The sequence below is a fragment of the Sarcophilus harrisii genome, chromosome 1 (assembly GCF_902635505.1).
Source record: "Sarcophilus harrisii chromosome 1, mSarHar1.11, whole genome shotgun sequence".
NCBI lineage: Eukaryota > Metazoa > Chordata > Mammalia > Dasyuromorphia > Dasyuridae > Sarcophilus > Sarcophilus harrisii.
In genome coordinates this window covers 255,517,477-255,529,922 of record NC_045426.1, presented here as the reverse complement: position 1 = coordinate 255,529,922, position 12,446 = coordinate 255,517,477, and the positions used below count along the sequence as shown (strand labels likewise).

Sequence of the window (12,446 nt, the reverse complement as noted above, 5' to 3'; positions counted from 1 at the left end):
AATGAGTTATCAGCCAGAGAAAGAAGTCAAACAGAAGCTGGATAAACCACCTGTCAGAGGTATCATCAAGGAGGTTCTTGTATCGAAAAGGATGTGATCTCTAAAATCTCTTCCAACTCTAGGATTCTACACCCTTATAAAGAGTTCTTAATTCTGAATTTCTATAAAAAGAATTATACTTTTAAGCGTACTTGAAATCATACAAGTCTGGAGAGTAATAGAAAAGGATCAACAATATAAGGGAGAAGCCACAATAGAAGAAAATGTGTCCAAATATAGCAGTGGTTTGAGAAAAAGATCCAAGGAAGGAGATACCCTGTCTTCCTCCCACCCAAGAAACATACAACTCAAATGAAGTTTTCCGCAATTTCATTAATTTTACAACTTGCAGATGACGGGAACTTGAGACCTTACATTTAGTAAAGAATTTACATGGTATTTCATCCACAAGAACAAAAGCAATGAAGGAGGCACCTAAAAGGCATGTATTTTGTTTATACAGGATTTTTAAATTTAAAAATTGCAAAAGCTAGATTCTCTTAGGTTCTCATGTGATTCTTTAATAGTGATGGCTTGTCCATCTACATTTTTAACCTGGTATACTATGAGTTCATAGACACAGGAAGCCAGTTTTTTTTCCCCCCTGGAACAAAGAGTTGAACCAAACAGTATCTATTTACATGTGGTTTCCTACCCCACAAAAGGTTTATTTTCTTAAAATGTTTCCTTAAACTTTGATGTGCCCTCAAAAACAGCTATTCTATATCAGTATTTGTCCTTGAAACTAGTTTATGAACAAAAGCCAGGGCTCTTATTCAGGTATATTTGCTAAAGCACCCCACAAAATAACTACATTTACTTGACTGCTGTGGGTAAGTGGATAAGTTCTGCTGAATGGTTTCATACAAGGTAGGAACACTCACACACAGTTTTCCATTTACCTTGTTCAAATTTGAAATCTATGTAAGAATACTGATTCATTTCTTTCCTCTTTTTTCTCTTTCCACTGGCTTCTGGTAATAGCTCCTGCCATTTTTTAATGGCATCAGAAAAGGCCTAAAATTAAAAAATGGAAAAGGTTACTAAACTTAGGCAACTTTCAATTATTCATAGCAATTGGACTGGGAGGGTGGGGAAAGGTCAGGATGAATATGGAAAAATTTAAATGCACATAATCCAGAACTCTCATTTTGAACAAATTTCTTACTAGGGCTACTACATAGCAACAAAATAAACATTATAGTTTCGCCTGTTTTCTTCCCAGTCATATTAAAATACTAACAAAGCAGAGGACTAACCAAAATGAAATTTTAGCTGAGGGAAGGAAAGAGAAGTAAAAGAAACAGTATAGATTTGGATAATTAAAAAATAATTCCACAATTCCCCCTCTATTTTGAAAAGAGGAAGATCCTATAAGAAACTCAATGGGACATAAATCATAATTTAGAGTAAAATACTGCTATAACAAAATTGCCAAAAATTAAATCCTCAAATAGTTAGAGCTAGAGAAATAAGATGGGTATCCAATTTCTCTGTAACAGAGCCAAAAGCAAAAGTGAAGTATTTTAAATGGAAAAGAAATAATGCATATACCTTTACTTCCACTCCCTTTTCTCTTCTTACCTCCTAGATTACAAGTTGAGTTAGCATGTACTAAGAGTTAGTTCAGGGCCAACCCTCTGGCCTCAAGCAATAATGGGAAATATGTAATTCACCCTGGTTATTTTTCTACCTGCTTTATAAACAACTACTTTCTTCCCAGCATCTCTCCATTCCCAAAATGAACCCCCTACAAGCCTATGAGAAAAGGAGTATACTATAATAAAAAAGTTTTTAGTTACTCAATCAGATGACCTAGAAGAGTTCAAATCCTGAAGCTCCTATTTAATAACTGTGTCAATTTATCAAAGTTCCACATAACTTATCTGGGCCTCAGTTTTCCCTTTTGTTATGAGAAGGTTGAACTAGATGTCTTCAAACTCTCTTGAAACTCTAAATTTATATTACCCTATAATCAACGAGCTAGTTTTATCCTAAATAACAATTGCTCCCTGCTCTGGCATTAACTAATAATTAAGCCTTAGTTAAAGTTGTGACTGTCCTAAGCATACTTGCCTTCGAAAAGAACACTTTTTTCCACCTAGTGGTATCCACTTATTTACTGGGGATAGAGTATCATCTTCAACATCATGAAGATTTTTCTCACTTCCAAATTTTTAAATAGATAAGTGGCATGTAACAATATCACACATTTATACGGTAATACTTCAGAGTTCACAAAGCATTTTCACACACATAACTTCATTTGATGAGCCTCACCCTTGATCCCATAAGTTGGCAGGGCAAGTATTCTCTCTCTCTTTTTTTTTTTTTTTTGGCTGAGGCAATTGGGGTTAAGTTACTTGCCCAGGGTCACACAGCTAGGAAATGTTAAGTGTCTGAGGCTAGATTTGAACTCAGGGCTGGTGCTCTATTTTCTGCATTACCTATCTACCCCATTTTATTCTCATTTTAAATAAAAAAGCAAAAAGTTAAACTTACCCAAATCATTCCCTCATTAAGAAAAAATCTATAATTAGAATCCAGGTCTTCTGATTCCTACTTCAGAACTTTTTTCTTTTTACTACATATTACTGTCATTTATGTAAAAGACTATATCCAAAAAGCCAACTGGGTTTTAATTAGAGTAACTGTTTTTGTTTCTCTCTTAAAATATGGGGAAAAAATATTTTTTATTAGTTACTAAGGGAAAACTCCTGAAATCATTAAAAATTTGACCAAATTGCTACTCACTCACTAGTCAGAAAATTGTACACAATGCTGAGGACAACAAATCCCCTCCTTTGCCACCAACTGATATTTCTTTACCTATTTTTGATTAAAGCAGATTTCTTTCATATAACTAATAGAAAGTCTTAACTGTGAACTGAAGATACTAGCTCGTGATAGTTACACTGAAACTTCACTGTGAATCTATTAAAGATATACCCATGTCAACATGAAGGTTAGGTCTCAGCTTCAATTTAACTTAGCTATTCTAATTAGCAATCTCCCTCCTTTTCCCCATTTCAATACCATCATTTAAAGTGAACGTTGAGACAATGTTTCAAGAGAATTTCTCCTCTTGATAGTATATTATGTGTCAAATGTGGTCACTCAATTTTTCTCTTGGATTTTCTACACACACACACAAACAGTCCTTATAAAGGTATATGTAGTTCAACTCAGGTATTTCCACTGAACTGAAAAGCTAAATGTCAGTCCAGGTTCCCTTCTCTTTTGCCTTTATATTACTTCATTTAGTAATCACATCAGCTCCCATGTACTTAATTATCATCCATATACTAAGGATTCTTACATCACCCAATCCTGTTCCAAATTCTCTGCCGATTGTCAAATTCATACATGCAATTTTCTTTAAGACATCTCAAACTAGATGTTTGGTATACATTTTAAATGTCAAAAATGTAACTAATTATCTTCTGCCTTAACCATCCCCATTTCCAATTATCCTGTCGATTACTGAAGAGGGCAACTCCATTCTCCTAGTTCTTCAGGCCAAGCCAGTGCAGGCCCTCATCATCACACGTGCCTAATTCAACAGCTGTGAGCCCTTCCCAACGTCAATCTCCATTTAGTTACCAAAATACAGTTTTGACCTAAAGATCATACACATGTGTGCACCCCCACCTCCACTTCTACCCACCCACCCTCTACAGATTCCCTATCTTCTCTAGGATCAAATACACAATCCTCTTTGGCATTCAAAGCCTTTCCTAATCTACCCAGCCTTCCATACTGCTACCATTCCAGGCTTCTTACATCTTACTTCCTAATACAAATTCTTCAATTCAGTGACACTGGGTTACTGGCTATTCCAGGAAAAAAAATTCCATCTCTTGACTCCAGGATATTCTTAGCCTTTCTACTATGTCTAGAATGGTTTCCTTCTCATCTCCATTTCCTGACTCTTGTAAAGTCCCAACTAAAATTCTACCCTTCATAATAAGTCTATTAACTACTCTTAATTCTAGTCTTTCCCCTTTTAATTATTTCCCATATATAGCTTGCTTGTATATATTTTGTTTGTTGTCTTCCCTGTAATGGGCCAGAATTCTGGATAAAGATGTTAACTCAGTGGAATTGATAAGACAATTGTTATCTAATTTAGCATAGTGATTAATAGTTCTCTAGTTCTACATGTACTTAGTATTTAATATAGTTCTACAAGATTGACACATATTCTACAAGATTCACACCTAAGAGTATGTAATTGTAATAGAGTATATAAAAGCCAATAAGGACTGGAGGAGGAACATTCCATCTTTGATCAGGCTCTTGGTGGCTCTCCTCCTGCTTCCTGAGACCAAGGCCCATCTGAAGGGCCTCAAGAAAGCTAGCCCGGGCCCCAGGTGAAGGAAACAGATTGTGAAGGAAATAATAAAGAATTTGGACTTTATCACCTGACTATTCTTGTGGTGATTACTCTGCTGAAATGAAGGCTGATCCAAAGACCTCCAGAAAACTAACCAGAACACTACACTTCCCTATTAGATTGTGAGCTCCTTGAGGGGAGGGCCTGTCTTTTGCTTTTTTTTCTTGTATCCTTAGAGCTTAGCACACAGAGGATACTTAATAAATGTTTACTGATGACTTTTAAAAACAAACGTGGCAAAGGCTAAAGTTTCTTGGACCTCAGTTTTCTTGTCTAATACAGAAAACTGAAAACAATATAACTGAGTATCTTAATGATGAAAGTTTCTGAAATATTTTGTGGACAACAGAAACCTAAAAGCCTTGTTGAGTTGCTATCCTCTCATTGTTAATAAAGCTCTTTAACCCCTCAGCACTATGAAACAAAGTAATAGTGCCACTAAAACAAAAAGCAAGGCCCAAGAAGAGTTTAACAATATTTTTTTGTAGTAGAAAATAACTAAAAATGGGGAAGGATTCCAACTGACTAGGGAAGAGTTGAAAAAATTGTGATATATAAATACAATTTTGTTGTAAGAAATAACAAGAATTCAGAGAAAGGTGGGAAGATTTTTATACGTTAATGTAAGAACTGAACCAAGAAAACTATGCATAATGATTATAGTAATAAAATGAAGCTTTGACCCAGAAGACGATAGAAAATGGAACCTTTCCTCTTTCATTTGAAAAGTAGGGGACCACAGATGTGGAATGTTGCACTATCAGAACAAATATTTACTGAGTTACTTCTATAATACTAGCAATACATGGAGCACATTCCTACTCCAGAAGAATTTATAATACATATAAGTCTTTTCAAAATCCTTGAGCTGTTTCCATTTTCTTGTAGAGATATTGGCATCTTATGGATTTTCTTATGAAAATCATGAAGCTGGGGAGAAAGGAGTTGAAAAGTAAATAATGCTTAACAATAACATCTATGGAAAAAATTCTCTTTGTTTACTTAGCAAACAAAATAACATTAGGTGATTTCATCAGAGAAAAGTTCTACTACAAAAGTTAAGCTCATTCGAGAGCAGCTGTTGCAATGGATTAGTCTTTCTGAAGAAATGCTTTACTACAATTGTCAATGGCTAAAAGGAGATTGTGGTTTTAGTTCATCTCAAAAAAAGCAAAAACAATGATTCTGCAGAATACATTTTAGAATAATTATTCATTTAGTAATAAGGTTTTAGATTTGTTTGGGGCAATGGAGATCACACAAAAACAACCATACCACCTTTCCCCAAACAAGATTATCAATTCTGATCTTACATGACTGATATTTTACATCATTAGTGAAATATCAGTGAAATATTGAAGATATTTCACTGAATCATAGAATTTTGAACTGGAGGGATTTTTAAGATTTTTAAGAGTAGGTCATCCATACCCTCATTTCACAAATGAGGAAACTGAGGCCCATTAAAAATGAAGAGACTTGTTCAAAATCATAATGATTTTGCTGCTGAGCTGAGAATTCTAATATAGAATTCTTTCCAATATTGATCACCACAGCAGCAGGCTATCAGGCTTTTCTTATCTATACAGTCACTGTCACTACACAGGTTCCACTCAGAGGTATAACGAAGTATTTTGAGGGATTCTGATATGAAATGGCAAGATCTAAAAAAATAAAATATTAAGTTTGCTAGTAATTTTCAGTCTTTTCCTGCTGTTCCAAAAGATATTACTTTGTAAAAATTTCTTGCACTCAATCCTCTACCCACTTCCACCCCCTAACTATTTTGTTAAGTAATCTGAAAATTATGACATCACAGTTTGCCACTAAAAACTTCGATTACAAGGTCAAAGACTGAGCTTCCACTTTACTAAATTCTCAAGCAGAGAAGACAAAACAATGAGGAAGGAAAGCCATCATTTTGAAACAAGTCTAATGGAAAGAGGGAATAAAGTGCTTTATACTTTGTATCTGTAACCCCAGTGCCTGGCACATATGTGCTTAATTAATGTGTGTTGTTTAATTAGCCAACATAGCTAAGAAAAAGGCAACATTATCTGTATATAGTACATTTGAAAGTTTTTATTTCAGATTTTAAGCCCTAAGCTTATTTTTACAGCTTATGTTCCTTCATTAAAAACACTTAGCATGTAGATAATTCCCAAAGACCACAAATAATAAAAAATTAAAAGGCTTAGAAATTAAGTAGTTTGCAATGGAATCATCAGGAATCTTGCCCCAATGTATAATTTTCTATACAAAAAAAAAAAAAAAAAAAAAAAAAAAAGACAAACTAAAAAATTATGCTATGATTTATATATTCACAACTATGAACTCTGCCCATTTTTTTCAGAGCTCCTGGATGATCAATTTGTATTCTAAATTAGGATGCCATTTTTCACATATTTAAATTACATCAAAAGCTCTGTTTTATACCCCATATGAGAAGCCTGAAATCCTGGATTCAATCAAGAGAGGTTTGACTGAGCAGAAAACTATAGCCATAAATCTCAAAATATAGATCCTATCTTAGAATACTGTTAAGATGAGATTTCAAAGCAGTTTTAAATGTTACAATGTAAAACATCTCACCATTCTCTTCCTCTGGCTTGCTTCTCCTTTCCCTGCAAAATTTTCCCCCAATGATATACAAAAAAACTTTAATGTTTTATTTTTATAAAATTTTGACTTTCAAATTCTTTTCCTTCCTCCTCATTCAGAAAATAAGCAATTTGATATAGGTTATACATGTGAAATCATCCTAAATCTATTCTTCATCCTTGCTCCCCTCACCACTATTCCAGTGGCTATTTCCAGTTACTTTGAACTCCTTCTCTTGGTTCACTTTTCATTTTGAAGTATTATTCCTATGGTTGAACCATCTTAACTATATACAATACTTCATCCTTGAATTTCTTACCCTCTTGTTACTGGCACTTATACCTTGTCAAATATCCCTTATCAATCTGCTCTCTCTGATCCTATCTATGAGCTTTGGAATGTTACTGGTACAAACCATATAATTGTGCTGCCAGGGTCCACTACAGATATGTGTACTTTTAACTGGGAATCTTCGTATTTCAAAGAATGCGGTTCTCTATGTAAATGTTGTATGTAAATAGCAGAACTCCTTAAAGGTAACAGGGGTTGTTTTTGTTTTGTCATTAAATCTGCCACTCAGGGGACTTGCACATACAGGTAATTCTTGCTTTACATAAATTCACATTACACATATTTGGCTTTATGTAAAGAATTTTGAAAGAAATCTGCATTGCAAACACACAAACAAACAAATACATACTTAGGTTAACTTTATAATAATTTTTCTCTTTCTCTGCTCTTGTCCCTTGGCTCAGTGCTTTGAGATCTCCCCCAATACCATTAAAACTAAACAAACAAAAACAACAGCAGCAGCAACAAAAACATCTTAAAAAAACCTTCCAAGTGACAGAAACAAGAGAAGCCAATCACCAGATGGAACCTGGCTATAGACTTGCAAAGCCAAGAAAGATGAGACTTCTGCCCTACTTCATCTAGTCACCCACGTATCCAGACCCCACTAGTCTCTACTCAGATACCATGTAACTGTCCCCATTTCTATTTGTCAACCATCCTCATCCATTTCTGTGGTGGCCCCAGCCCCTCCCGACGTTCCTGCTTTTCCTTTCATTTTTCTGTTGCTGGACCCTACATGTCCTTGAATCCTATGCCAATTCCTTCCCTTTGTGGACATGTAGCCCCATTCTTGCCAACACTATTCCCTTCCCCATGTCTAGAGGCAAATTTAATTTACATAAAAATCTGTGGCACGATACACTTATAGATAGACAGAACTCTCTTTTAATAACCATTAAAATGAACATGATAGTCCATGTCAATTCACCAAATCCTACCCCCATTAGACAACAAAGATCTGTCTTCACCTATCTTTCAAAGAAATCAGACATGAATGATATTAGCAATTAGTTTTACCTTACACCTCTGTAACCATAAATCCTAGTTTTCCTCTAAGAAGCATTCCTTTTTTCATTTTAATATTTACAGAAAACAGAACCATCACTTCTGAATATATATATAAGTTTTCTCCTTTCTTCCTCTCATTTCTCCAGTATACTAACATAACAAAATTCCTCACAAAGCAAGCAAGGGTTCTCTGGTCATGAGCTGCTCTACAATGCAAGCTGGGAAAATTTCCATGATGCCAGGTCAAAAATAATTCAGATTATAACTAAAGTTGCTTGGGCAGGTATGGGAACTAACTGCCTCCCAGGAAAAGTCTAACTGATTATGAGAAGAAATGTAAAAAGGAGTAGAGCATAACAATTCATGGAAGACACACAAATTTTGAAAGCGAACACCAGTGTCAATTTATAAAATCACATCCTAAAGCTAGAAACAATTTGGAGACATCCTATGGTCAAATATACTTCCTTTGGTCACTGCTAGCTCCAATCCTGAATTAGCATCTGGTCCAAGGAAACAAAAGGAAATCAACCAAAGACATCCTGCAGCCTTCTAACTAAATACAGATCAGACAAGGGAGAGAGAAACTTCAAGACTAGCCACAATAGCAGCAGTATTGTCTTCAACCAGGATCAACAACACAAAGAAAATTATCCAATATCAAAGCTATTTATGAGAAATATAAGGTGGATGTGTATGTGGAAAGTGCAGAATATACTATACACAGGCCTACAGGGTTGTTATGCAGTGACAATCAGTTATCTGTTACTCTTAAGAGTACCATATATGTACACCAATTTTAGTCTTTTTTTTTCTTAGTATTATACAGAGCATCTATGTAATCTTTTCTTACAGATCTTCAAAGAAAAATACTTAAGCATTTCCAAAGCATCAAGACATAAAGATGATTTTTATGTGTTTCATATTTTTGCTTTACCTTTGATCCTCTGAAGAAAGGAAAAAGAGATCAAACTTCTTTTCTACACAATCTTACCTGTGTGACCTTGGGCAAATTCTTTGGGTCTCAGATTCTTCAAAAGCAAAATGAAGGGTTTTAGACTGGGAAACTACTCAGAACCCTTCCACTTCAAAATTGATGATCTCCTTAGAATGTCCACCGTGCCCCCATCACATTATCAAAATATAGGAATGTCACACCTTTATTTTCTGTTCTTGAAGGAAACCATACTAACTCCTTTAACCTGACCTCTCCATCTAGATACTAGGGGAATAGGATCTGGGTATGAAAAAGAATCTAAGAATTTAAGTAGAGAACCTTCCGGGTGATTGCATAGTGTCCCTTGAGCTCATGCAGTGCCCACTTGATGTCCTGAGTGCTGAGCATTTTGAAATCTTCCATGAGTAGATCAGTAGCTTGCATAAAGCAACGCTGGTCAAGAGGAGTGAGTTTAGAAAAGTCAAAATAGTCCACTTTAGACACCTGAAATGAAAGCATAAAATTGATAAAATTTGTTAATATGTTTTCAACAAAACAAACACATAAACAAAGAACCCTCAAGTTGTCTCAAAGCAACTGTGTTGAATGAACCATCCCATAAGAATACATCAATCAATAGGAGGGAAGAAAGAAAACGGGAAGAAGAGAGCAAGAAAAGTTAATAATAACAGAATCCAAAATATTATTTCTTTTTTACATTTCTCAGTGGCAACTTTCTTTTCCTTTATTTTTTACTTCTATTTTATTCTTTCACTGAGAGATCAGAAAATAAAGACCTCCTAAGATTATAGGGCTCCTGCTTAATTTTAAAACAAGATAATACCAGAAATTAATATTTAGTTCATATTGCCATTGTCTTCCACCGTGACTATGAATTTTTTTCCTAATTCAGTTTTTCCCCCCCTTTCCAAATTATCTCCTTCTCTATTCCATCAATTCCATCAATCAAGAAGGTAATCAAAATTAAAGTCATAATAAGTACATATAGACACAAAAAACAAATTTCCACTTTAGCCATGTTCTTTTAAAAAAAAAGAGAGAGAGAAAGAAAAAAGAAGAAAATATGCTTCAATCTGTACTAAATCCAACAGTTCTGTATTTGGAGATGGATAGCATGTTTCATCATGAGTCCTTCACTATGCTGATTAGAGTTACTAAGTTTTTCAGAGTTGATTATTTTTACACTATTGCTATTACTGTATAAATTGTTCCTATGGTTTTGCTCACTTAATTTTGCTTAAGGTTGTGCAAGTCTTACCAGGTTTTTCTGAAATAATTTTCAAAGTTATTTCTTGCAGAACATTACATTTCTCACATGCCATAACTTGTTCAATCTTTGGATTGTCTTAAAAATGTTTTTCTTAAGTTTTAAAAATGAATGTTTAAAATTGTTTTTACATGTCACCAGGGAAAAATAAAATAAAAATCTCTTTCTTTAGCTCTTGCTTTAACTCTTTTTGCAATTTTTGCTGGACTTTTTCCCAATCTATTTTAGGCTTGAACGCTAGGCTAATGGTTAGAAGTAAGTTATTGCCCTGCTCCTGTGCACATAAAAAAGTTTCTAGAATTTGTTTTTGGTCAGTTCCCAATTAACTCTTCTTGCAATTCTTGCTGGACTTTTTCCCAATCTGCATTTTTCTTTGAGGTTTTGCTGTAGAAATTTTCATGTCAATATCTTTATTGGTTATGTCTTGAGCTTCCCTGAAACCATAATAAGCTTTTATGTTCAAGTTCTTTTTGTTTGTTCATTCTTTCATCCTAGTTTTTGATTTCTGATTTATAGTGGGGGTTTTTTGGGGGGGAGGGAAAGGAGATAAGAAGAGATGTCTGGCCTGAGTTTTTGTCTTCTATTTCCTTCAGCTACTTTCACAGCTCAATCTGAGAACCTACAAACTTTTATTGCTTCAATTCTAACTCAGGTTAGGATTTACTGGCTTGTGTTTCTGTGGATTGTTGCTGGACTCAACCAGTGAGGTTCTCAAAATTAAGAGTGACAGAACTACTCTCCTTTGGTCTTGTTCTTTAATCCTTGTTTTTCTATTTTAGGCTTGTATGCTAGGCTAATTGTTAGAAGTGAGTTATTATCCTGCTCCTGTGCACATAAAAAAAGTTTCTAGAATTTGTTTTTGCTCAGTTCTTAACTGGTCACAATTCTCTGCTCTGGAACTGTGACTCAGAACTGCATAATGAGTGACAAAGCAGCCAGACAGTACCCATTCCTGCTCCAATTTCTTATCCTGGTGCTACAAAGGGAAAGATTTCCTTTCAATATTTGGGTGCTAAAATGCTTGCCAGATCATTGCAGGCTTATGTGCTATACTAAAGGTTAAACTTTGCTCTTAGATTTAGTTAAGTTCCTCAATTGTGGCTGCTTTTCTCTGCCCTGCAGCTATGACCTACAATTGGGTCTACATACTACAACACATACATACATACTATGATAAACTACATATATACTACAATAACTAACAGAGTTGTCAGATGGCACCCTATTACTCCTAGCACTAGTTGAGGGATGTAATTGGATCTCTTTCAGTCCCAATGCTTCCAGCCTTAGTATACTTTTGGTTTCTTTTACGTGTCTGCATGCTGGAATATTCCCACTCTCACTGTGCAACAGCTACCACTGCACTGAGCTCCTGGATGGCTCCTAGTCCAACATTCAGAGACCTTAAACAACTGAACTGTTTTTCTTGGCTTTCTTGCTCAAAATTTGGTCTGATGCATTTACTACTTTGTAGGTGTGTTGGGAGAATTAGGAGATCTTGACTTGACTGTGTAACTAACTATGAAATCAAAAGCTGTAGTTTTTTTGTTCTGGGGTTCTGTTGGCCTGGAGGAATGAGGATAAGAAGAATGCTAGGCAATGACAGGAAGAAATTAAACTAAATTAAATTAAATACAGGATTCACAGTAGCTCAGGTCAATATGTATCAGAAAAAAATATGAATAAAACTTTGAAATCCTACTCTAAGCACTAAAATCAAGAAATCTGCCTAAACCAATAAAATACTGAAATGCTCCCTTCCCCTTAAAGAATAATAATTTTAAAAAGTTAAAGAATATACGGGAAAACATTAGAAATAAAAA

At 34.8% G+C, this 12,446-nt stretch overlaps 1 protein-coding gene across 3 annotated transcripts in view; it reads right to left on the bottom strand.

Moving 5' to 3' along the window:
* Positions 1 to 12,446, bottom strand: part of RNF216 (ring finger protein 216) — a 164,441-nt gene that overhangs the window by 90,095 nt on the left and 61,900 nt on the right. For all 3 annotated transcript variants that reach the window (XM_003761570.4, XM_012542847.3, XM_031940675.1), the window contains 2 exons: positions 9,675 to 9,839; positions 942 to 1,056 (listed from right to left, as the gene is read on the bottom strand). In XM_003761570.4, the coding sequence (XP_003761618.1) occupies positions 942 to 1,056; positions 9,675 to 9,839 (280 nt within the window). The remainder of the gene's footprint in view (positions 1 to 941; positions 1,057 to 9,674; positions 9,840 to 12,446) is intronic.